Source organism: Amblyomma mixtum, chromosome 4 (genome assembly GCF_055824585.1).
Source record: "Amblyomma mixtum isolate Tamu chromosome 4, ASM5582458v1, whole genome shotgun sequence".
Classification (NCBI taxonomy): Eukaryota; Metazoa; Arthropoda; class Arachnida; order Ixodida; family Ixodidae; genus Amblyomma; species Amblyomma mixtum.
Window position 1 is genome coordinate 75,190,750 of NC_143015.1, and position 26,960 is coordinate 75,217,709.

Genomic DNA, 26,960 nt, shown 5'->3' on the forward strand with positions numbered 1-26,960 from the left:
CAACTTAAAATATCTCACAATTAAACAAAGTGCTAAACATTCGTGGGAAAAAACTGTTTTGAGTGCATGACGCAGCTACAAACTGCCGTTCCACCGGTTAACCGCTGAGTCAGCTCGTTGAAAGTCATCGTCTGGCCATAAACAAAATTCGAAGCATTTATCTAGCAGCTTAAATCTTCAAGTGGTTTGAAGTCGATAGAATCCAATGTCCAATCAAACCAAAAAGCGCGGTTTGTCGGAAACAAGGAATTCTGGGCTGGTCGACATCCCGAGTTCATTTCAAGTTTTGACAGGCAGCGCGCCATTTCGTACGTACCCCGTGAGCTCCACTCGTACGAGACAGTCGCATCGTTGGAGCTGGGAGGAAGGAGCGACGCGAGAACGTGGGTAAGTGCACAAAAGTACACACACACACACGCACACCTGCTCACCTGAGTGGTATTATGGTATCTCGAAAGCGTTCGCCCTCCTCGCCGCGTTGCCTACGCTCTCAGCTGCTGGTGGGAGGCGCTTCGTGGACACGGAAGCAGTGAGAAACGGCGTCGTTTACGTAGTATCTTGCGTTCGCCTCGTTTCTCTCGCATCTCTCGGGAAGTGACGAAGACGACGAAGCGTCGAGTCCATGCCGTTGTCGCCATGGTGAACAGCTGAAGTCGGCGGCGGTTTTATTTTGAGGTGTGTCGTAGTCGCGGCCGGCGTGGGACGTGTCGCGGGCCCGTTTCATGCTCGCGCGTCCGTATCTTCGCATCGTCTAGGCCTAAAGAAAACTCTACCGTGAACGACACCGCAGCAACAACCACGCGACGGAGCAAGTTGCAGCGTGGCATCGTCGTGGTGTAGCGCGCTCTGTGTTTGGTGTGGTTCGCTTTTAGCGCGTCGCTTCGGCGCGTAGTCCTGAATTATGGATGCGAAAGTCGCCCAACGCTGAATAACGGTGTCGGGAAAGTTTCTCGTCGTCGCGTCGCTGTCCTACGGGAGTCTCGGCGAAATCATGCTTCTCCGGAGTCGGTGCGGCGAGAACTGTCGGTGCGAAAAGTCGCACCATGCCGACGGTCTGCGTCGGACTAAGCCTCGGTAAGTAATCTTAACGGGCGTTCCCGACCTGTTAACGTAAAACGGAACATCGAACGACGACACTTTGCTGTAACTCGTTTCGACCGCGGCGTTTTGGAAACTAGGTCAGCATTGTCGCGTCCACGCCCACATGTTACTTCATTGCACAAACTATAACCGCGTGATCCAGCCAAACGTGCCTGTGGCTTTGTTTATACGACGTCGCTCGGCCTAGAACCGAAAGCAGGTGTCCGTTTAGCTTAGTCCAATGTTTCCCTTTGTAAACAAAAGGCACATTTTGTGGGACGCCGCCGAATTGAGCGTATAAGCTCGCCAGGTGTTCCTTTCGGGGTGACGAGCTAGCGTCTCTCAACGAGCTCTTGTACCGGTCTAGCCGCGTCGTCTGCGGTGTCGCAACGCGTCGGTTTTTAATTCCCGCCTGTCGCGAGACTTCGTAACTGGCGGGACGCCTCGAAGCGACATTAAGCACGTCGCTTTACGCTTTGTAACGCCTTGACCTTCTGGGCATGCCCCTGGTGTTAGCTACTTGTATCGGGCTTTTATCAGTTTTCGGAGGCGTTGTTAGTGTACTCTGTAATCGCGGCTGCCTTCTTGAGTGCGTCTCGGCGTTTTACCTTTGCTTTCGGAGCTGCATAGATAGGCTCGCACTTTGGTCCGTTGGGGGCGACGGGCTGGAAACACATTTCACCTTATCAAACGTAGATTGTGCGAACGTATTCGCCCATTTCTGAAGGCCGCATTTCAAAGGGTGCGGCTTAATTTCGGTTTGCTGCATCGAATGAATGCTTTAGTAACGGAGATAAAAAAAAAAAGTACGTGGGCCATGACGCGTGACAGTCCCGTCTCGCCGCTGTGTGAAGGGTTGGTCTGTTTGCGGGTCGCTCTGCGGGGGGTGCGGAATAACTTTTTTTTTTCCGACACATGTGGTCCGCACGTGAACGGGATTGAGAAACTACTGCTACGGCGAAACTTGTGCGACCTAGAATGGACCCGTGTTGAGAGACTCTTTTTATAAAAAAAAAAAAAAGAAAGAAAACGCCGCCGCGTGTCTAGTTTGACCAGACGCGTGGTCTAGGAGAGTTATTTTGAAACTGCTCCTGCAGTTATGGTGCTGTACAGCCCAAATGGTTTGGCAGGGAGCCTCGCTCATCTTTTTTTTTTTTTTGAACAAAAACTTTGATTGGAGGCTTGGCTGAATTATGTTGGACGCTTGTGCAGTTATGCTGCTGTAGAGACCACGTTAGCAGGTTTATTGAATCTTCATAATAAATCGCTATATAACTATCGTTTGGAAAGAAACTTGCTGTACCTTGGGAGTTTCCGTAAACTTGTCAGCATATAAACATTGCTCTCTTGTGACGCTGGTCTTTAATAAAAAAGTCTCATCCTGTGGTCTGCTAGCCGTTCTGTTTAACGAAATTAGCTAACCAATTAACAGCTGTTTTCTAGTTGGTCCTCTGTAAAGTTTTCATTATAAGAGATTTATGAAGCTGCGTGGCTAATTGCCATCATACCGCGGTGTCAGTGCACGTTAAAGAACCCCAGGTGGTCGAAATTTCCGGAGCCCTTCACTACGGCGTCCCTCATAGCCTGAGTCGCTTTGGGACGTTAAACCCCCCATAAACCATAATTGCCATCATACAGACATGCTCCCTGAATTGTATTGTCTTCATTGCAACTTAGTCGCCAGGCTAGGTTAGGCTGGTAATGCTGGAAATATGGTCACCTGTGACAAAACCATAATGTCCAGCTTTTGAAAGTGCTCATGCTTGCATGTTCAAGCTACTGAGTTTTAATTTCATGAATGCTGACTCGTGTGACATTACACAGCTATGATGTTTCGTGTAGTGTCGATAATTGTGCCTAGAACTTGTGCCTAGAACTTGTGCTTAGATCGTTGTGCTTAGAACGTTGCATGATTGTCGCTGTTCTCAGAGTTGCGATTGCAGTTTCGGGTACCGCATCTGCTGCCAGCTTGTTTTTCTATGTTGCAAAATTTTGGCTAAGTGAACTACAATTGCCATCCATCTGACCGCAGACTCGTGCTTACAGAGGAAAGCTGTACCGCCTTCTTAAGTATTCACTGTGTGTCATAAACCCGTCCTGGTTCGAGGCTTGAATCGGAGACCTCCACCACATCAGAGTATCCTCTACCAAGCTAACCGCCCGCCATGGTGGCTCAGTGGTAACAGTGCTCGGCTGCTGACCCGAAAAACGCGGATTCGATCCCGGCTGCAGCGGCTGAATTTCGATGGAGGCGAAATTCTCGAGGCCCATGTGCTGTGCGATGTCAGCGCACGTTAAGGAACCCCAGGTGGTCGAAATTTCCGGAGCCCTTCACTACGGCGTCCCTCAGCCTGAGTTGCTTCGGGATGTTAAACCCCAATAAACCAATCTACTAAGCTAACCGGCTAACTGGCACATCTGTAAAATAGGGCAAAGCCAGATTATTCTACAGCTTTGTCTTAATTTCACTGCACCGTCAATGTCTCACTGTAATTAATGTAAGCATGTCATTCTGCTCTCAATTACACTACGCTGAACAGTTCGAGAAACCAGTACAGTGTTGTAAATCCTGCTTCATATTGTCCATTGGCCAATACTACATCGCCATTGACGAGAAGTGACTATGCTTTCCCCACTTTTCAAAAGTGTTTACTATCTAAATTGGTGTCCGGCTACTTCAAGCACCTGTGTAGTGTAGGTTCCATGGTCAGACATCCTGTTGTAGTTTAGCGACACTATTCTGTGTAGGCTTGTTTAATTATTTAATGATGTCGACATTATGCGTGCTTTGATGCAAGGCACTCGTTTTTTTAATGTAAACGGCTTCATTGTGACTCAACAAAACGCTTTTGCAATTCCTAGCTGTTTGAGGAACCATGTCAGGGCCTTCACGTTTATTTAGAATGGGATTTCTCGTGTTGCAGCTGTGTAGGTTTGGACACGATGCACAAATAACTGTTCTGTGGTCACATGGCATTGCTAGGTATGTGGCAGTTCGCAGGATAACCTGTAAGGAGCAAGATCTATTGCGAGGCAGCTAAGCACTAAATGTGGCTGTTCAAATGCTCTCTCTGAATCACATACTTAATAGGTATGACCATTTTACACACGTCCACTAAAATATAGTTTCTAACCAATTCACGTGGCGTTCATAAAGTTTTGTGGCTTGTGCATTTAGTTGTCAGTTGCCAGTGTGCTCCTAGGTAGCCTTCGCTCCTCACGTGTTCAGTGTCAGCGGCAAGCTAGATCTTGTTGCAATAAAGTTTTCTTTTTTTTTTTTTCAGTTCAAGGCATAATTGGTAGTAACCGCTCCTTGCCACAGCAGTGCATCGAGACTGTGCAGACATTTTGTCGTCAAGCGCACCATAGGGTCGCATTTTTAATTTAAACTGGGCACCTTGCTGGTGGCTTGCGACGGAAATGCAGGGGGTTCGATTGCTTGGCGCATACAAATGCGATATCTTTGCCATTTGAATTCATGCTTGGACACTGTGCCCTCTTTCGAGACGGTGACTCAGAACTAGCTCTGCAACCTCCGGCTACATTTTATTTTTTTTGTTTGCTACGAAAACCTGCTTTGCCCCTTTCGCTCACCCTGGAGATGAGCCTAGTGATAAGGGTAGCAGGAGGGGACCTGATAAGATTGCCAATGGCAAACTTCCTTATTAGCATAGGCCTGTACAGGTCTCTTCGTGAGTAGGGGGGGGGGGGGACAAAGTTCAAGAAGGCTTCCATTCAACTCTTCTGAATAGCAGGGAACAATAGGGCACATTTCCAAACCCTTTCCCATGTCTATTGAGTGGATCACTGCCACCCCCCCCCCCCCCCCCCTTGCATGGCATCCTTTTTTTTTTTTTTTTTGTGTCACCTCCTGTGTTTCTCTGTGCGTGGAGGGTCTTAGTAGGTTGTGTGGAATGAAACAGAATTCACCGAATAATTGAAACACCCCCTTTTTTTAGTATGAATGATCATTGATATTTAGATAATTCCTTTTATTCGGTCATGCATTCCACTATTGGGATACATGTCTTCAAATGCTTGGGATGTCAGTGAAGCATTTCTGCTCTTTCCACATTAACGAGCACGCAGTGTCATCTCACTAATCCGCTTTCTTAACTTCAGGTTTATTCAGGCTGATACTCTGGTTGTGTCAGCATGAAGTGTATTTGAAAAATGCTGCCATTATCTTGAACTCTGCATGGTTAAAATGTTTGGTGCCCTTCAGTACTGCACAACTCCAGCGCATTTGTGATGAAGAAGGCAGATGTGTCCTGGTGGCTTGAAGCAGATCTGCGTCACTATCAATCTTGTTAGCTCTGAGGTTGCTTTCATGTTGTGAAAAGAATACTAAGCGTGGACCAGTTCTATGGTGTACTCGGGACGGGAGCCTCCCAGTGCTGTTTGTCGCAGCCTCTGGTGGCAGAGGACAAAATATTATTTCAATACTAGTGTACTGTTATTGCATGTGGCGAAGGAAACAAATATTTGATGCAAGTGTTTGAATTTTGTAGAAAATACAACCCAATACAAAAGGATTGGAACAAAGCCACCAGAAAAGATGTAGGGTTGCTAAAATGCTCTGCTCAGGGAGATTTCAAAATCACTGATTGTGATTTCCCTAGGAAATGGTGTTCAGCTGCTTTATGGTACATACAAAATGCAAAAAATCTTTGAACGCTTTGATAGTTTAAGGCATGAAGTGCGTTTCAGTTGGCAACAAGGTTCTCATGAAATTGTTGTCCCTTTCTTGCTTATGGGGTTTGTATGTGTCAGCTGGTTTTGAAAAATCCACCAAAACGTTTGAAATATTGGCACCCAGTACAGTACAATACAGTATTGCAAACCTAGTACAGATGCAATGGTTGGTTGAACCATTTGCGAAAAAAAAAAAAAAGAAACTTCATTGTCGAAGCAGCAAGGTCGTATTGTACTCTGAAAGAATCTTGCCTTCCTTCGCCAGTTTTCTTGACAGTGTTGCATACTTTGTCCTCACTGCAGTTTTCATGCAGTCATCTCCTTTCCTGCTTCACTGCATTCTTTTAGGTATTGTTTCTTTGAAAAAAAATTTGTCTTTATCTGTTAGCAAAAAAGCTGATTCTTCATCGTGCATCAGAATTCCTAAACATTTTTTCTCCTACTTGTAGTAGCCAGATTGGAAAGAAGCTTTTGTTGTTTGTTGCCACTGCCTGCACTTTTCAATTCACTGAGGCTTGATGCATTTGTCACTTCTATCAGTGTACCATTAAAAATTTCTGCATTCCCTTTATTTATCCTGTTTTTGTTTATTTTTTAGTGTTTCTTTCTGTTTCAGCACGAGCAGGTTGGAGCAGTTAAAAGCGACAACTTTTATTGGCATGGAGATAGTGATTAGTCCTCTAGTATGAGTGTTAAGCATGCTTTTGGCTGTTTATTCCAAGCTTATTTGCTGGGCTTATGATCTTTTTGATGCCCTTTCCATTTCCGTGCAAAAGTGAAAGTATGTTTGATTCCGGATGGCGAACTGAACCTTCCCTTCTTATTGTTTGCGCCTCTTTCATTTGCCAGCGTGTCCTGCAGAAATTCACTCAACATGATTGGGTTTCTGCAAATGGAAGGCGCGATAACTGTCTTGCTTGTAGGTGGACACCTCAACCGTGCCTTAACCCTTTCAGGCGCTTTGTACACTATCGTGTATTCAGCAAACTCGGCTTTTTCTGAGAGATTGGTGCACCTAGCAGTGATTTCATTGTTCCAGTCAAATTAAGCATCCTTCTTGTCGCAAATAAGTTGGTTTCTTGTGCCATGTAGGGAACGCAGTAAATATTTCACTAAACAGTGAGCTAGGTAGCACTTTGTCCACCATTTTTCTGCAAACCGATTTTGTTGCAAGTGAAAACATTGATTGCTCAATTTCAGGTGTAATGTGCACCTTCGAAATGCAAAATGATTCCACGATCCCTAGGGTGCTTACCTGACACACGAGAACATTTCGATGTTACTATTTCTAACAGATCTGGCACTTTGTACGGGATTCTCCACATCATTGCAAAAACTTACCTGCTGGTTTCTCACGTTCAAAAACTAACAAATTTCCTTTCGTGAGGCCTGAATATACTGCTTAGGTGAAAAGATAATTGATTTCAGTCAAAACAAGAAATGGCGCCTGAAAGGGTTAAGTGAAGGGAAGTTAGTGGGAGTGAAAGAAGAAAGGTAGAAAGAGGTGCTAGATTAATTTCGACCATGTGGGCATCCTTAACGTGCACTGACATCGCACAGCAGATGGGCACGTTTTCTGTTTCGCCTTCATCAAAACTCTGCTGCCACAGCCGGGTTCGATGCCGGGTACTGCGGATCAGTAGCCGAGCACCCTAACCACTGAGCCACTGTGGCGGGTTCACCTGACATGGGAACTGGAGTGTCGTTTGCTCTGCTTTGAAGTTGAAGGGTCATGAGTGCAGCATGGGATCCACCGCTCTGCCAGCATCGCTATACTTCCTGGTCTGTTTGGACAGATCTCTCGTTGAAATTTGCATTCGGCCAATTTTTGCTTTTACAAGCCTCCTGTGGAGAGGGGTGTTTCTTGTCCCTTTCATGTCTGAAAATTATGCGAGTTTTTTTTTCTTCCTACATTTAAAATTATTTATTGCTATTTATTAAACTTGACTACAGTATGGTGTTTGGTTACCAGAAATTCCAGAATATGACAGAATGGTGACAGAATGTGACAGCACAGAATGTGACAGAACAGTAGGTTATATATGTGGTATTGATTGTTGTTAGTTTTTTTTTTTTTCACTCAAAACTTTTCTTATCTTTGGTAATAAAGTAGAAGTAATTTGCTAGCTGCGGTTTGCCTGTCACCTGTTTGTTCTAGCTTCGAGGTGCACAGTGCGTACCGCCTCGTTGGAATTTCAAGCTGTGACAGCGCTTTTGTGACAATGCTGTTGTAATCCAGTTGGCAGCTGGGGGGGGTTTTTATTGCTCCAATCTCATTTCGACTGTAGTATGTCAGGGACATTTTCCTGGTATTGCTTTCATTTCCTCTATTGCCGCTCATTCCACTGTTGCCTGAATTGTAATTGCGTGTCGACCCTATTTTGAGCTGGGATACACTAATCGCTGATGCTCTGCTGCTGCATATCTGTTCATGTATTTATGACGTGAATAGGTTGGGTTGCTCTTTGCCGGACCTGAATCGGTTTCGATAGCTTTTTGCTTTCTCTTCATTCATGATTGCTTGTCGTGTCATCTTATCTACTTTGTTTGAATTGGAGTGTGGCACTCCCAGGTTGATTATATTTCGCGTCTGTCCATTGTCTTTTTATTTTTCCGTTATGTTTGTTGGATTGATTAAGCAGGTACTGAGTGTGGCTTGTGCATTGTGGACTATGGCCCCTTTCCCATTTTTTTTTATTTTTTCTTTTTACAGGATGTTTGCCCATGGCAACAGTACATATCTTCCTCTTCCTATTAATTGTGCTGCATGTAACCTCTTCTCATTGTGGCCCCTGTTGAATCGCTCTGCCCGACTTCACTTCTTCAGCTGTTGTCCACAATTCCAGTTGGTCGCGTCTCGTTTTCGGTTGCGACTTATTCACTTACTTTCGTTCACTAATTTGGTCATCCATAGGCTCATGCAATATTTCGGTCCTGTTTATAGCACCATATAGCTGGGTGCAGCTCTAGGAACGCAGCGGCAAATGCCTCTGAAAAGAGTCCCTCCAGCCGATGCCGTCAACAGATTTTCATGCTGTCACGGGTATTGTTTTCTGTGGTTAATCCCTTTGTGCTCGCCGTCGCCCTGTGATTCAGAGTAGCAAGTGTGAAGGGATTAATCGCAATGTTGTTACAGTCTATCAACACCTTTGCCTGAAAGGCCTTCTTTGAGGGTGGCCGTCCAGCCCCCTGACTATAGGCGGTTGAAATTAACCTAGGGCCTTCCTTTACAGCGCCCCTCGGAGCCCACAGTATTTTATTGGCACGTAAAAACCACTTGACCATTTCGCAAGGGGGGATCTTAACGAGGTTTGAAAATGGAGGTGCTGAATGTATACATCACTCTCACGATGCTTGTTGAGAACAGAAAAAGTTGACTCAGCGTTACACTCGAGACAATTAACCTTCCACCCTTTGCGAGCTCGGATCTAAGCGTGGCCTTGCTTATCTGTGCAGGGGGTCTTCCCGTCACCTCCGAAGCAACGGCGACCTGTCCGTGTCGGAACAGTCAAGCACCAGGGCGACCGTCAGCGTCAGCCACACCAGGACGAGCTCAATTGCCTTTTCACCGCTCGAGTGCTCGACACCAATCAGGTCTCAAGGGGCGGCAGCCCCTGAGCGGACCACACGGCCCTCTGCCGCTGACCTCTCCATCCTGTCCCTTGGAAGCAGCAGGACAACCACAGCCCAGGTGCGGACGCCGTTGCACTCTTGCACTTTTTTTTCTTCATCCTGTGGTAGAGTAGTCTCGTCTAGGCGGGTAAGATCAGGGACTCGGGGAAACCAGTTGGGTTGCTATGGTGTGTTGCTATAGGCTCGGCTGGCTGATATGCATGGCTGATAGCCACTGTCACCACGGGCTGGCGGCGAAGCTCAGAAAACGAAACTATGCAGCAGGACTCGGCCTATCGATGCTGGCCTGCGTTTCGTTCAAGTCAGAGGGGCGCAGTAAGTGATGTAATGTCCCGACGATGAATATCTGGATGATCGCTTGCGTTTGGCAGTACTTGTGCGGAAGTCTGAGTTATTTGAATTCACAGGGGTTGAATTAACGAGGCTTTACTGTCTGACATTCATCAGTTTGCGTTGGAACCGCTCCAGCAGATTTAGTGCAAGTGAATGTGGCAGTGACTTGTTTGATGCTGAAACAAGGATGTGTATGGTGGACTGCTGTTAAAAAAAATATATGCATGCGGCTGTATCGAATTGTGCGTTATCTTGCCTTGTAAATATTTTTGCGTGCGAGTGTGTTTCTATGCAGTTGTGACGTTTTTGTCGTGTTTGTGCAGACTTCATCCTGAGAAGCAGGCGTGAACTAGGGTCACCACAAAAGATGGCATTTTGTTGAAAAACATGCACATTTAAACATACCAAGAATGAACAAAGCAATAACCATACAACGTAAACAAGTATATATCTAATCCAACCACAATCGACGACAAAGCCCTGCTTTTCAAGATGAATAATGCACATTGCGCCATCTTGCTGCATGCAGACATGTTGCGTGCATCCTGCTCATGTTGCATTCAGTTGTTTGTTGCAGAAATCCAAGCGAATACCTGGGGCCAGAGTACAGAACAATGACATCTCAAACCTGTCACAAACTGATCCATTAGCCCCGTTTCTATTGGTCGATATGGCCATTGGTTCGTGACAACCAGTAGGAGCGGAGCTGTTTGACCGTTTTCAGATTGTTTTGAGATTGTGATCGATCCGTAATACGGCCTCTAGACACAACCCCAGAGGCAGTTCCAGAACGATGAAATTGCAAACCTGTCACAAACTGATCCATTAGCCCCGTTTCTATTGGTCAATATGCCTGCTGCTTCGTGACAACCATTAAGCGGGGCTTTGCGGCCAATTTCAGATTGTTTCGAGATTGTGATCGTTCCGTAATACACAACCTGGACACACACTCACAGGCAGTTGTTGCAGACTTGGCGGTTACTTCCGAGGGCATCCTGAGTCTCCCATGTGTTAAGCAGCCTTGAGCAGTTCCATTCGGAGGCTGAAGGGTGCACGACACTGGGCTGTCCTCAGGGTCGTCGTGCGAACAATGCACTGGTAAACCACTCGAGATACAGGGGAACTATATACAAAGAAAAACAGGACAGGCACGAACTGTGATTTTTTTTTTTTGCACAGGCTCAGAAGTGATTTGCTTTTTTATCTTTTCAAAGGAAAAGTTATGCACTGCAGCAGCAAGCTGCTGCTGCTTACACATTCACAAAGTGCTCAGAAGCAAAGATTGTTTCATAGTCAAGCCTTTTTTTAACACTTCCACACTGTACACGATGCACAAGTGTTTGGAGCAGTAGCAGTTGCGTAGTTAGTGTCAGGCAAAGAAATCCAGGTTCAGTCGTGGTCTTGGCGGCCGCATTTCAATGGAGGTGAAACACAAAAGGCTCCTCCCGTGTGCTGTGCGATGTCTGCATATGTTGAAAATCCTGGGTAGTCCAAATTAAATCCAAAGCCCTCTGCTACTGTGTCCCTCATAGCCCTTGTGTTTGTAAGAGACAAACCCCACAACACACAGTTCATGTCTTTCCCATGTTTTCTTTGCAAATATAATGCAGTCCATGCTAGTAGTAAATTTGCTAACACGCATTGTCATGATTGCCGTGCGGCGATTTTCATGGTGCCGTGCCAACTAGTCCACAACCAAGCCTTCTTGAGCTGAGTTTCGAGCTAGTAAGAGTGCTTGTTTCTGAGCGCATGCCCGGGAAGGAACAGCTCCTCAGCTGATGTGATCAGGACAGCTGCAGGATTACGTTGCCTTGTAATACTTTGCCAGAGTCGCCACAGTGGCTCAGTGGTTACGGCGCTCGGCTGCTGACCCCAAAGATGTGGATTCAATCCCGGCCACAGCGGTCACATTTCTATGGAGATGAAATGCTAGAGACCCGTGTGCTGTGCGAAGATTCCCAAGTGGTGAAATTTCCAGAGCCCTCCACTATGGCATCCCTCAAAGCCCCGAGTCACTTTGGGACGCTAAACCCCCGTAAACCAAACATTGTTGGCCCATGTGTGTAGTCTTTGTTGTTTATGGGGTTTAACGTCCCAAAGCTACTCAGGCTATGAGGAACGCCGTAGTGGAGGGCTCCGGAAATTTCGACCACCTGGGGTTCTTTAACGTGCACTGACACCATACAGAACACGGGCCTGTAGAATTTCGCCTCCATCGAAATTTGGCCACTGTAGCCGGGATCGAACCCGCGTCTTTCGGGTCAGCAGCCGAGCACCATAACCACTGAGCCACGTGGCGGTATGTGTATAGTCTAAAGGGATAAAGTGTGCCGACAGGTAGCAGAACTCAGTGTTCGTGCAGAGAATTGAGGGTGTTCTCTGTTGACTGATTCAACAGCAGCAGCCCGTGGGCATCCTGAAGTGGACGGAAGAGGAGGGGGGCACGGAGCTGCAGTCCACCAAGCAGGTGCGCTTTGGCAAGTGCATCCTCCAGAACGGCGGAACGCACAACGGGGCACTGTACAGCGACTCGGAGGACTCGGTGGACGGGGAAGAACGTGGTGCAGGCAGCAGCTGGCAGCGTCGATTGCCGCAGCAGCAGCAGGGGTGAGTGGGCAGTTCAGGCAGTTCAGGCAGCTCGGTGGGGGTGTTCCAGTTGTTGGGCCAGTTGATCGCTCGAGATGTGGAGCTGAAGGGATTGCAGTCAAGTGATAGCGTAGCCAGATTTACACGGGCTCTGTGAGTGTTCCTGCGAGAGCAAGAAATGAAAGGGCGGTAACTCTTGCAAAGACCCCTTCACTTAGTATCGTTATTAACAATGCTTGGAGTGTGCATAACAGGGCAACACAATGCAGCAGGCAAGCATTACTGCAGTAGTGTGGGAACTAGTCCTGCGTTAGTGGGGACGCTACTGAAATTTTGTTTTTTTTTTTTGCGTCGGGGGCTTAGTACAAGCAGTACCAGGACGGTCCTTTTGGAAACGTTAAAGATGTTTTTTGCAAAGGAACACTTCTCCTCCCCTTTTCCAATAAGTCATCACTGTAATGCTGTAATGCATTCCTTTGCTGGTATGTGTGGCTGCTTTTACAGTGTGCCAGTGACTGTAATGCATAGCACATGTCATGCTCGGTGCCCCTAGTTTTTCTGGTTAATGTGACCAAGCCCCTCGGTCTCATGACATTGTGACTTCATCATAGCCTGCCCGTAGTTTTTCTGGGTCATGTGACCTAGCCCCTAGGTCACATGACGTTGTGACGTCATCGCAGCCTGCCCAGTGGATTGTGAGCAAAGTGATCACTGGGGTAGGTGGCGGTTAAATTAGTGATTGGTCGTGAGAGTTTCTTCAGGAATAACAGCCTTGACTGCACGAGCCCCACCGGAGGCAGCACCTGCCATCGCGGGTAAGTGGCGCATCACTTAAACGCTGCACCTCTGCGCCATAAGTGGTACGAGTGCTCCCAGGGATATATGAATGTAAAGTTGAGAATGACCAGTTCCGTACTACGTACGGACGTACTACGGAGTTCCGTACCCGTAAGTACTGTCACATCATACTCTTTAAAGCAGAGCTTAATTGTCCCTTCCAATTTTTTACGTGGAGTTTTGTGTTAGCAGTGACATTCTTTTATCTATTTTGTTGTTGGGGACGCCTGTTATAATGACAAAACGTTTGGAAGGTGATTTTCTAGAGGCCTGTGTACTGTGCGATGTCAGTGCACGTTAAAGAACCCCAGGTGGTCGAAATTTCCGGAGCCCTTCACTACGGCGTCCCTCGTGGCCTGAGTCGTTTTGGGACATTAAGCCCCATAAATTTCTGCATAGAATTTGTGTGTCCACAAAGTTCCTCATTCAAAAGGACGCAGACAGTCTCGTCAGTGTAAGCTCAAGGAGGAAATTTCTAATGACAGGTCCATTCTTTGCCCATTCCATGTGCCATCGCATGCAGCATTCCCAACGGCCTGTCTAAGAGTCAAAGTGCGGCAAAGTCCGTGACCACCACCACCACCACTACCACAGAGACTGTGATGACGGAGATGCCGCGACAGGAGTTGTTCTCGGACACTGAGGATGAAGATGCTGCCAGTGAGCAGCGGAGTCGTGAGTAGCACTTTTTCTTTCGCGCCGTTGGTTTTCAGAGGTAGACACCTCCCCCCCCCCCCCCCCCCCCCCCTTAAAGATGCACTGAAGAGGAATCTAAACTCGCATTTTTACCGCTGGAACTCTATCTGCACGTTCCAAGTGTTCTTGGAAACTTCGAATTATTGCCCTGTGCGGCCGATTTCCCTAAATTAAATTGGATTAACGGGCTTGAGAGGAGTCGACCAACCTTTCACCCAGTCCTGTGGCAGCTTGCCGCTCTGCCATCAGCGGAGTGATACGTACGGATCGGCGAAAGCAAAGAATCCATGCGTATTTTTATTTCTTTGGGCCTATTTTGCAGCTGTGTAGCCTCTGACTGGATGTATTTATTCACGGAAACCTAAAATAAACAAAATAAAAGTGAAAGCAAAGCCGCCACGCGACTGCCTGAAAGGCACTCCATGCGTTGGTCGACAACTCCCACCTTATGCAGGGAATTAAAGAAAGGCGGGAGCCGCACGTTAATCCAATTTAATTAGGGAAATCGGCCACCCAGGGCAATAAATCGCAGTTTCTAAGAATGCTCGGAACGTGTAGATCGAGTTCCCGTGGCAAAAAGACAAGTACAGATTCCTCTTCAGTGCACCTTTAAGATCTCGAGGTTGTCATCCGCAACACATTAGTAAACTTGGGTTGAGAGTCACCGCAACCCTCTCGTTTGAAATCATTGCGATAAGATGCAGTGATAAGGACGCAGGAACAGTGCGTGTTCCTGTCAAGACATCTTTGCTTGCATCCAGGTGGCAGTCGGTGGTCGCGCCAGCGAGCGGTGTATGTGCTCCGCAGCAACGACAGCGGAGCCTCTCCTTCCTTGCGGGGCGCTCCCTTACACTGGCGGCAGCTCCGGCAGCAGAATCAGCAAGACGAGAGGGAAATCCGGAGGCAGGCATTGCAGGCTGCCATGGCGAGAGACGCGGTTGAACACTGTGAGACACAGCACCAGAGGACACTACTCACACGTGAGTCGCCCGCGGTCCTCCCACATCACTCTCTCTCGCTAGACTCTGCTTATTGCTGGCTGTATGTAGCGACATAAGTAATGTGATGATTGAGATAACCCCACGTGTCTTGGCTTCTGTCCCTTCCTGCCTTCTGTCATCTTCGTTGAACTTTCCCCGGAACCAAGGCAGTGTGCAACGAGCCATGTTATAGTGAAGCCTTATGCGCACCGGTGCACACCTGTGTCTTGTCAAAGATGTATGCATGCATGGCTGCAAAAGGAGTGCGTATAGGATCGGTCCCCTAAAAAAATTGCCCAAATTCTGCTAATGACTGCCTGTATAGGTGATTGCTAAGAGCTAATACAGTGAGATTGCTCCCAAAGTGATAGTTAGAGGAAGGGAAGGGGGTAATACATGCGTGGATATAAGTACTAAACCCAAAAAGCAGTCCAAGGAACCCACGGGTTCCACAGCACCCAGTGTGGAAACTTTGTTTTTTTTTTTTTTTTCACTTCCCCGCAGGGAGGCGTCTGCAGCATGCAGACGTTGGTGAGTGGCGACACCACGGGGTTAACCCGAGCATCCGCAGGGACATCCCCGCAGGGGGATGATGGTGAACAATGCGTCACCACGGACCCGAGCATCCGCGCTTAGCCGTGCGTGGCATCGCCGTGTCCGGGGAAAAGGGGATCCTGGTGGTTGAGCCGATGCCGAGCGTTTGGACCCTTAAGGCCCCTCGGCGGAGGCAACACACCACTTTGGCCCCAGCTTCCTGTAGACGGCACCTCCGGCCTGACCCGACCGGGGGAAATCGGCAGTCGCCTTTTCCTGTTCTCCTCTCCATCTTTCACTTTCCTATCTCCTTTCTTACAACTCTCCTGTATACTCCTCTTTTCTTCGTTTTTTCCTCTTTTTCCTGGCGGCGAGGGTTAACCGTGTGTGACCAACTACCCTGAGTTGAGTCATATTAGGTTATAGTTAAGGTGTACAGCTGGCGTGGGCAGGACTTTCTTTCAAGTTCCTGTCGCGTCCCCTTGTTGGGCTCCATGGTGGGTGGCTGGCACCATGACCGAAAAACATCAATTTTTTATGGCTCCCCCCCTTTCCAAACCTGATCGCTCTCTTAAAAGAGTGCGGAACGAAGCAGAGTACTTTTTTTCCAAAAAGAAACCAACATTCGCCAAATTCCATGTCGTCCACAGTGAAGTGCAAGATAAACAGGCCAGAATTCTATCCCCCTTCATCGTATCGAAATGCTTAACAGAAGCTTTGGGCCCCGGCTACAAAGTATCAAAAATGGCCAGCGGCGATCTATTGCTGGAACTCCGAGATAATGTTCAAACTTCCAAACTCGCAAACATAGTGTGTATGGGGGAGACACCTGTCTCCATCACAGCACACCGATCCCTCAACACTGTCCGTGGCGTCATCTCCGAAAATGATTTTCTACATCTCACAGAAAAAGAAATGCTGGAAGGCCTTTCTGATCAAAACGTCATTGATGTGTACCGAATCAAAATCCGCAAGGACAACAAAGATGTAGATACCAAACACCTGGTCCTGACTTTCAACACATGCACATTGCCAGAAACCATCGACGTTGGATACCTCAAAGTAAATGTTAGACACTATATCCCTAACCCCCGAAGGTGCTTTAATTGTCAACGGTTTGGACACGGATCACAGAGTTGCCGAGGCCGCAAAACTTGCGCGAAATGCGCGTCAAAGGACCACCATTCTGAGGAATGTGACGCAGCTCTACGCTGTGCTAACTGTGAAGGCGACCATGCTGCGTACTCCAGGGCATGTCCGTCCTGGAAGAAGGAAAAGGAAATAATCACCATAAAAACAAAGGAGAATATATCATCTCGAGAAGCAAGAAAGCGATTCGCAGTCACAAACACTTTCTCTTTCACAGCGAAACCAAACTTCGCTGATGTGGTGCGCAGGGGCGTAGCACCACACAGCACTCCTGCACCTGCCGCGGCCACTTCCACCGCGCCTGTGGCAGTGCCACCCACGCCCCAGGCAGAGACAGCGAAAGCTGCTCTGCCAACCCCAAAGCAGGGAATGCCGGCCCATGGGCCAGCATCCCGCAGGACTTCCCCCCGTCGGGGGAGGCCTGAACCCCACACGCCCGCGGCTTCACCGCGGTCTTCCAGCACCTCTGACGAGGTGATGGATCTAACCCCCAGCCCGCCTGCTTTACAGCGGCGGAACAGCTCTCTTGAGCGGAAGAAGGACAGGGCCCTCATAACGGGCCCAGAAAATAAGTAAACACTTTATTGTCGCTACCCCAAACATAAACATGGCTTTTCTAGTTCAGTGGAACTGTAGAGGATTGTTGAGAAATTACGATGACATAAAAAACATTTTAGGGTCAATGTCACCCGTAGCCTTATGTCTCCAGGAAACCAATCTAGGTCCACAACATATAAACATCCTGAAGCATTATAAAACTTTTAGACGAGATCGTGAGCAGGCAAATAGACTCTCGGGAGGCGTCGCGATTGTCGTACAAAGCGGCGTCCCTGCTCAAGAGATCAGACTCACAACAAAACTGGAGGCAGTTGCGGTCAGCATTGTCAGCTACAAAACTATAACTATCTGTTCTGTATATCTTCCTCCACATATAACATTAACAGTCCGTGACCTACAGGAACTCATCAGTGAACTGCCAGAACCATATCTAGTAGTCGGGGATTTTAACGCTCACTCCCCTTTTTGGGGAAGCGAACGCTGCGACTCTAGAGGCCAAACAATCGAAGATTTTATACTTTCGAATAATGTCTGTCTTTTAAATACGGGAAAAGCCACATATTGCTGCCCAAGCTCAGCAAAAATGAGCTCTCTCGATTTAGCCTTCGCATCACCATTACTTTTTAACGATTTTAAATGGGATGTTTTAAATGACCCCATGGGCAGCGATCACTTACCTACCGTCATCAGGCTCTCATCATCCACTCCAATCATCCCCACAAGGCCACGGCGCTGGAAAATTCAGCTTGCCGACTGGTCACTCTTTACAAAAAGTGCCACTCTGGAAAAGGAATTTTGTGAAGACCTTAGCACAGATGAAATTAATCAGAAGTTTACTGAATGCATAATATCGGCCGCAACACTCGCTATACCACAAACAACAGGACTTGCACAAAAGAAACACAAAGTGTGGTGGACAAAAGAATGCACATTAGCAAAAAAACAACAAAACAAAGCCTGGAGCGCTCTGCGTCGATATCCCACTGCAGAGAACTTACTTACCTTTAAGAAGGCAAAAGCCAGAGCGCGGTATGTCCGAAGAAATGCAGAAAAAACCTCTTGGCAGAAATATGTCTCCTCAATAAACAGCTCAACAACATCAAAGAAAATGTGGGAAAAAGTGCGTAAATTTACTGGTGACCATACCCCTTTCACACTTCCTCTCTTGACAGCACCCGGGACACAAACATCTTTAGAAGAACAGGCCAACATACTGGGCGAGCATTTTGCTGAGATCTCAAGCTCATCCAACTACACAAGCACATTTCAAAAACACAAAGCAATAGCTGAAAAACAAAAATTTCCATCTGGAGCAGGTGTTCATGAGGATTACAACCAGCCTCTCACACTACAAGAAATAAATAAGGTATTATCTTCTGGAAAAAAGACAGCACCAGGACCAGACAACGTGCATTACGCTATGCTTGCACATCTCTCCGAGGCTGCTGTAGAGGCACTGTTAAAATTCTTTAATAAAATCTGGATAACTGGAAATATACCTGACGAGTGGAAAAAAGCAGTCATAATACCCTTTCTCAAACCCGGAAAACCACCAACAAGTCCTAGCAGTTACAGACCAATAGCCCTCACCAGCTGCATTGCTAAATCTTTCGAAAGTGTAATAAACATTAGACTGACCTTCATACTTGAATCTCGGCAACTACTAGATAAACACCAATGTGGGTTTAAGAAAACATGCTCCACCACAGATCACCTTGTCCGCCTAGAAAACACCATCCGGGAGGCGTTCATCCACAAGCAGCACTGTATTGGGGTCTTCTTCGACCTGGAGAAGGCCTACGATACTACGTGGAAGTTCGGCATCCTCCGTGACCTAGCAGAGCTAGGTATCCGCGGCAGGATGTTGAACTGCTTGAACGACTTCCTGGCTAACCGCACATTCCGAGTCCGCCTAGGAGCAACTCTCTCCATGACTTTCACCCAAGAGAACGGCGTACCCCAGGGGTGCATTCTAAGCACGACACTCTTCATAGTAAAAATGAATTCCTTAGCTAAAGTAATACCCAAGTCCATAATGTATTCAGTTTATGTAGATGACCTACAAATAGCATGCACGTCCTCCAGCATATCAACCTGTGAGAGACAAATACAAATCACACTAAATAAACTAGGTTCTTGGGCAGACAAAAATGGATTTAAATTTTCCCCTCAAAAAACAGTAGCTGTTCTTTTCTCATTGCGACGAGGCCTACAGGTCGATCCCAGTCTATACCTGAATCACACTGCGCTACCAATTAAACAAGAACACAAATTTTTAGGCCTAACTTTCGACAAGAAACTCACATTTCTACCACACATTAACAACCTTAAAAAGAAAGCTTCTCAAGCCCTCAATGTCTTAAAAGTGCTCTCACGGAAGCGGTGGGGGTCCGATAGAGCAAGCCTTTTACAAATATATCGCTCTCTGGTGCGCTCCAAGCTGGACTACGGGTGCATAGTATATGGCTCGGCAAGAGCATCCTACTTGAAAAGATTAGACCCCATTCATAATCTTGGTCTGCGCCTATCATCTGGAGCATACAGAACATCACCAGTAGCCAGCCTATACGTTGAAACTAATGAGCCCGCTCTTGAGGACCGAAGAATCGCACTAACATGCACATACGTCTTAAAAATCCGTTCTCTTCCGAAACATCTCTGCCATCCAGTTGTCACCAAGTGCCCATCTAAAAGATTATTCATCAACAAACCACATTCTATCAGGCCATTACTACTGCGCTTTGAAGATAAATGTGAAGAGCTAACAGTACTAGATGCCCTACCGAATATTGCACAAAGGAATGAATATTTGCCACCATGGTACAGCCTGCCTTCAGTATGTGACTTCACAATGACACATTTAGACAAAAAGCAAACGCCAAACGAGTACATATTACAGGAATTCTTTGCACTACAAGAAACGTATGACACCTACATTGAATTTTATACCGATGGCTCAAAAACAGAGTCATGTTGGAAGTGCAGTAATCCAAGAAAAAAATAAACAGATAATGCGACTACCAGAATGCGCATCAGTTTTTACTGCTGAGTGTTATGCCATCTTCATAGCTGTAGAAAAAATAGTAAGAGAGAACATCAAAAATAGCATCATTTACACCGATTCCCTCAGTATGCTCAAAGCACTGCACTCCAGGAATGCTACTGAACCCATAATAGGAAACATCATACATAACATAGTTAAAATCACAAAACAAAAGCACAACATTAAATTCTGCTGGGTTCCTAGCCATGTTGGAATTGTAGGTAATGAGAAAGCAGATGTATGTGCTGCACAAGCCCGGAATGGCCAAATAAAGCAAGTGAACATACCGCACAGGGATTGTTTAAAGTTTATCTACAGTAAACTCAGAAATAAGTGGCAGGCAGAATGGAAAGAGCACGCAAACAACAAATTACATTCTGTTAAGCCCATTTTAGGGGAATGGCAATCGTGTAGGCATCAAGAACGTTTTACCGAAGTTATTTTATGTCGGCTCCGCATTGGACACACCCACCTCACGCACAACTTTTTGCTAACCAAACAAAACAAACCTCTCTGTGACATGTGTGGTGCTGAACTCACAGTGAACCACATTTTAATTTCATGTATAAAGCTAGAAGAGCTAAGAAAGAAATATTTTACAACATTTTACAGGGAAACCATCCCATTACACCCCATGTTACTTTTAGGTGATCGAGCACTGGTTGACATCTCATGTATTTTTAGGTTTCTCAAGGAAGCAAGCATTTTAAACAAACTCTAAGTATAGAAAGCTTCACCTTTAACAAAAACTCTAACCTTGTGTTTGGCGCATCATAGCCTCAGTTGCTTTTGCGCCATTAAAATCAATATAACTAACTAACTAACATTTTTTTTCACTAAAGGAAAAAGCATAGCAACTGTCTGGCTTGTCTGTGAGCACCTCAAATGTACCATGAGGGAAGGGAGAGAGAGTGGAGGGCTTCAAAATAATTTTGACTGGGGTCTTTAATGTTGTGGGGATTGCGGCGTCAAGAGTGTGCGACATTTTCAGCTTCCAAGGTGCTCATACTGGTGGCCATGACTCTGTCCGTCCATCCGTTACATCTGAAGTGAAAGTCATAACTAGTCATTGAGTCGCAAGTCATGACTAACTAATCATTAACTAGTCATGCACCTCGCATGTGCTGTAGGCGCCTGAATAGCGTGAGCACTCGAGCGGTGGCGATAGGCGTGTACTGCTCGTCCCGTGCCTTCTTCGCTCTGGCCTGTTGTTTTGCGTTGCTAAGTGAACTTCCATACTGCCAGTATGTGTAATGCCACAAAAGAAAGCTGCAGAGAGGTGCCGATCACGCTGGAGCATGGTGTGGTGTCACCTGCGTTCGCTTGTTGGAACCTGTCAAGGTGGTTCATGTTTTTATTGTCATGGAACTTACAAGTGATTCAGCCGAATTTCAAACAACACTGGGCTAGTTTACTGGATAGTCGGTGTGGCGAGTTCCTTATATTGAGGTCGACTGCCGCAACACCTTCTTTACATTGAGTTCTGATGCACAGGCTTAAGTGGGGACCCTGGTGTGGGGGAATTGAGAAATTTTATATCTAGAAATTTGTTGCATGAACGCTTGCTGCATCCAAGTTTAAAGGCCTACTTGACCGAAATTTTTCAAACCGTAAAAAGGTAACTTTTTCATAGTACACCCCCCTATTATGCTACCAACAAATCATTACGCTCCAGTTTCAAGCAGTTACGGAGCCAAAGGCGCGCAAAAATCGGAATTTTCAATACCGAAACTGGAAAAACGGGCGCCATTGCCGCCCGCCGGAAGTGGCGCACGTTTGAGAACAGAGTCCGGACAGGTTCGGAGCGTCTGCTCGTTGCTGCTCGAGGAAAGCGCTGGTACCGGTAGCGCGTGCAGCACTTTGTGCAATAAATACTGATTATATGTGAAAACACACATCTTAAAACGGATGAAACGCCATAGAAAAAGTTTTAAACGTGTTTTATTTGCTGTAGTAGACTAGAAAACTCCTGGCTCAACGTCAGCGAATATGATCGCGCCACAGTGCTAGTGAACGTTTTTTGCCTGGCAGTATTCGATTACAGCTTGTGCAAAGTTCGGACATAGCGGACGAAAGAAGCATATTCAAATGGATGCCAAGTAGAAGTGCTTGTATTATCAAGTCGGCTTTTTTGAGCGGGCACGCGCGTGCCAACAGCACATGTGTGCTCTGCTGTGCGTACAATATGGTTGTTGTCTTGATGAAAAAAAAAAAAAAGACCTGCCTTCTCCTTTTCCTTCTCATTTTTCTCCTCCGTCGAAAGGTATTCCTGCCTGTGCATAGACATTTGGAACAGGTGCTGTGAACGCGAGATAAATAAATAAAAACAGCTGGACGTCTAAAAAGGGAGCTCAAGAAAATTAAGCGCTGCGTTAAGCGAAAGAATATGCCGGAAGCAAAATTTGTGCTGCAAAATAAATATACATTTTTCTCTTCGAGGACCGTGGCATCAATGCGGTGCCGATGGTGGGCTGGTTCATCCTTGCGCACCTCGGACGGGCAAGCCACTGCGCGTTGCGAAATACATGCCGATTCAAATGAACAAAAACTTATGCGCTGCGTTACTGTATTTGCCTAGAACCACTTAAAGCCCGTGTACTGCAGGGGCGGAAAAGTTTTTCTAGTCTTTTCAAACCACACAGCTGAGAAGAACGACGTGGTTGCCGGACCCCAGTCGACCGTATACGCCCACCGCGCAAATTACCGTAGGCAGTGTGTCTGTATCGACTGAGTAATAATGCAGAACATATAATCAAAAACGTGTTCTCTTCCTTTGTAAATATTATCATTCAAATAACATGCGTTCAGTTCTATGAGGTCTTGGAGACGCTCCTTGAATGGTAACGCTGAAGCTTCCTGTAATCGACCTCAAGTATGAATGGCGTGTGGCAGTAAGAAATTCGACGTTTTCAGTAACGCTCATGTGGCCTTCCAGGATTCTCAGCCCGGCCTGCGAATCTTCGAGGCAGCAGATACACTCGGCGCACGACGGCGTTATTGCGCACTGGACAGAGTTGTATCTGCAATAAACGCGTGCATATGTGGATTCCTTTTCAGACGAAGCAGACCTATCCTTAGACTTCTGCCTGGTGTAAACAACGTGCTGTCAAAAGGTCGTTGCTCGATGAGCAAAGCCGTCCACTTTAGCTTCTGAACCGGCTAAGCTAGCTTGTGCGAGTGGTCCCCCGTCCTCTTTATGCTCCCGATTAGAAACGCCTCGAAGCGTTCTCCGAATTATAACCCTCTTGGTTCGTGGCATGCTTTGCCGATAGGGCCAGAAACACGTATGCGCTCTGTTGCATGATGTAGACCGGGACTGGTCTATTGACAAAGCCCAACCCACAAAAGGGGTTAGCGCAAGGCAGAAGCATCAGTCACCCACCATTATCTTTTTTGAAGAAGAGAGGGGAATTCACGTTGAAACCTGAGCTCCAGACAGCTTATACCAGCTTTCGAGATCGAGGGTGAAGGGCAGTGGCCGAGAGGTATACATGGTGCTTTCTGCATTCCTCGTATTCCTTTCCGCGGCCACGAACTTCGTCGACATGATGCCAGCAGTTACTTTTTCTCGGCGACCATCGAGCTTCGCGGTGAAAACAGCCAGAAACGCGCCAGAAGGAGCTTACAAGGGGCGCGCACTCACTTCAGAACGCCTGAAACTGGCGAGCCGGCGATGCCGGTGTCTCAATTGTGCGTCATTTCCGGTCAGGTTTGTTAGTTGTCGAGCACACCGCTAGGGGACTTCGTCGTCTGCTACAGAGGTTTTTGAACGCTTCTAACTAAAATTCTAGACGCTTCTCAGCCCTAATATTCAATATAAATATTGTTCCTAACATGCGCAGTATATCTAGCACAAAATTAGCCGAAGTAAACTTTCGGTCAAGTAGGCCTTTAAGTATCTGCAACCCCGTGTTTGTGCAGCTGTAGGCTTGGCATTGGGTTCTCACAAGATGCCAGGTTTCTTGGGTCGCTGCTTTTGAGATAGAGGCCTTAGCGACATTGCATCCAATGTTTTAAGGCGAAAGCTTTTAAGCGCTCATACTGGTGGCCATGACTGTCCATCCGTCCGTTACATCTGAAGTGAAAGTCATAACTAGTCAGAGTCCCAAGTAATGACTAACTAATCATTAACTAGTCATGACTAACTAGTCATTAACTAGTAGTCATGACTAACTTGTCATTAACTAGTCATGAATAACGTCATTAACTAGTCATGACTAGCCAATCCAAGTCACAGTAGCAGCCAAAGTTGCATCACAAGGCTTTCTCCTCGTGCACTTTTGATCGTCAAAGTGCCCCCTGTATTTTTGCTTTAGCGGCCTCATCTCTCAGTGTACCCCAAATGACAATTACTGAACAAGGCAACGCACATTGGGCATCTGGAAAAGGTGCAGCTGTCAGGCGGGGTGTAAGTTTGAAAGCGACCCAGAGGCTGTTCGCACTGTGGGCAGGATGGTGCACCGCAGCTGTTGTAACCTTGTTTTGTTTTTTTTTTGCCTCGCAGGTGTGGTCTTGGGTCTGTTTGTTAGCCTCTGGAAACTTGTGTACATGGCATCAGCGGCGTACATCGTTGCCGATGCATGGGTGCTCTCGAGGTGAGGGAGACAGCGCCTGTTTCTTTTTTTTTTAATGCCAGCCAGTTATGGTTGCCCCGACCAATCAGTGCCAGCTCCTGTCCTCCTTTCCGCACTGAGAAAACACCTTTCCTCGCTGAGAAGAACACTGGTAGTGTTACTGAAGGGTTAAAGAAGTCTAGCATGGTTACTTTTGTTCATTATTTTCCTTTAGTTGTACCCATGAAGAGCAGTAGGTGACTGAATTTATTTCAGGGCCCCATATGCTACAGCATCTCTCGCTCCGTGTTTTGTTGACTAATTGCTCACAACCCTTGTACAGTCGACGACCGAAAATTCGGACGCCTGATTTTTCGGACATGCTTGATTATTCGGACTTTTTCGCGGCACCGCGACATGGCCTATAGAGCCAATGTGTAAGAGCGCTTGAAATTTCGGACGCACCGCAAATGACCACTTGATTTTTCGGACCTCGTTCGCACTCGCCGCCAGTACCCAAGCTGCCATATAATGTGTACAGTGGAACCTCATTAATTCAAACTGCAGGAAAGATCGAAAACTAGATCAAACAAAACGGAATTCAAGCTTAACTTGCGACGCTGAAATTCTGCGTGAGTCGGCACATTGCGCTCGCGTGCTTTCGAATTCGTACTGTTCTTGAATGTCTTGCGCCGCGTGAACTTGAACCGTAGTCTGAGTTCACGGAACTCATCTGTGCGAGTCTTTCGTCCTGAATACGGAACGCGAATACGATCACGGAGGCTACGCGCACGCCGTGGCGACCGCGATCGAAGCGCGCTTTGGGCGCGGCGCCATTCGCGGACGCCACACGCGCGCACAGGAGCTTCCAATTGCCGTCTATGGATGGCGCCTGAGGCCGTTATCATCATCATCAACTTTTTGAAGCGAAAAGCTTCACTAGGCTCGTCAACACCGCGCTTCGCGTACTCCACCCCTTTGCGCCGCCGCGGCGCGCCCTTCCTCCTCCTCGCCACCCCCTCCGTTCTCCTCGCCACCTGTTTACCCTTCGCCGCTGCTAGCGGTTCTTATCGCGTTATCGCAAGGCGTTGCGATTGCGATAACGCCCGAGCGGCGGCGGCGGACATAAAAGAGGCCGCGCGCCGCGGCACGCGCTCTATCGCCACTTCTCGCCACCGGTTAACCGCTTGGGGCGGTTGGGACGGCGGTCTCCGTCCCAAGAGTAGGTTCTTTCGAAAGGCGTTGCGAGAACGCACGCGTGAGCGGCGGCCGTAGAAGAGGCGCAGACATTCGCCATGGAAGGAAGAACAGAAGACCCAGAAGTGGTAGCGAGGGAGTTGGCTCAAAATCTACACCGCTATAGTCGTGCTCCCAGTGCATTGTGCGCGAACTGCGACAGCCATGACGTCGAACAAAGCATAACTGCAGCTTTTCGCTTGTATATCCAGGCTTAACCAGAGCTAAGCCCCTGCCAAATTTTTCTCCGCCGCGATTTTCCGCTATTCACATCGGCATCAGTATCGCCAGCTCCATCCAGCCTATTGTGGCGTGTTAGCGCGTTCGCCGTGTCTTTCGCGTGCTGCCACCGAGCTTCGCAGTTTTAACGCGATGGCCGAGCACCTTAAAGGGGCTGCGAAACACTGCCTGGGGGAATACCGGCTATACTTCAGGTGGGTTCTTTATGTCACACAGATGCTGACTTAAAAAGAATTACAGGAATCGATGCACAGGAACGGGAGTTATTCAGTGAAGAAATTTCAAAATACAAGCAAACAAAACGCTGCCCTCAACTCGATTTTGGCGGGGCTTCCCACTCCTATTTCGCTCTCCCAATGACGGCACGTGGCGCAACCAATCAAAACAGCCAGCCAGAGCACGTCGCGGAAGTTTGTACTCCATGGTTGCCTGCTCTCTGTGAGACTGGCAGCGTGGTTTCCATGCCAGAGCGCCCCTGGTGGTGTATTTTTATTTTACTTGCCTTGCAGGGCTTTTATCTAAGACAAACAAATTGTCTTTGTTGATATAATATAAAACGCAGACAGGTGACAAAATGTTTCTCTATTTATTCACACAATTTGCAGTATATTTACTGTTTGTCCGGTCATCAAGCTCGCGCCAGGTGATGTCATATCCGCTGCTAAAAACCCGACACCATCAGAGCCATGAAGTTGTTTTTGGGGGGACATTAAAATATTAAAAAACGGAATATACGCGGTGTTACCGACGCTAATAGCACCATTATAACTCACTGTATGCAATCAACAGGCAAAACAGTTAACTAAG

The 26,960-nt window shown here is 47.2% G+C and overlaps 1 protein-coding gene across 2 annotated transcripts in view; it reads left to right on the top strand.

Moving 5' to 3' along the window:
• Positions 1 to 431: 431 nt before the first annotated feature.
• The window catches only part of LOC149347060 (uncharacterized), a 68,703-nt gene continuing 42,174 nt past the window's right edge, over positions 432 to 26,960 (top strand). Inside the window, exons 1-6 of one of the 2 annotated variants that reach the window (XM_089586835.1) lie at positions 432 to 1,074; positions 9,232 to 9,466; positions 12,140 to 12,348; positions 13,688 to 13,839; positions 14,622 to 14,840; positions 24,629 to 24,719. In XM_089586835.1, the coding sequence (XP_089442961.1) occupies positions 992 to 1,074; positions 9,232 to 9,466; positions 12,140 to 12,348; positions 13,688 to 13,839; positions 14,622 to 14,840; positions 24,629 to 24,719 (989 nt within the window). In that variant the 5' untranslated portion in view covers positions 432 to 991. The remainder of the gene's footprint in view (positions 1,075 to 9,231; positions 9,467 to 12,139; positions 12,349 to 13,687; positions 13,840 to 14,621; positions 14,841 to 24,628; positions 24,720 to 26,960) is intronic. The other variant, XM_089586836.1, reaches the window with a different exon arrangement.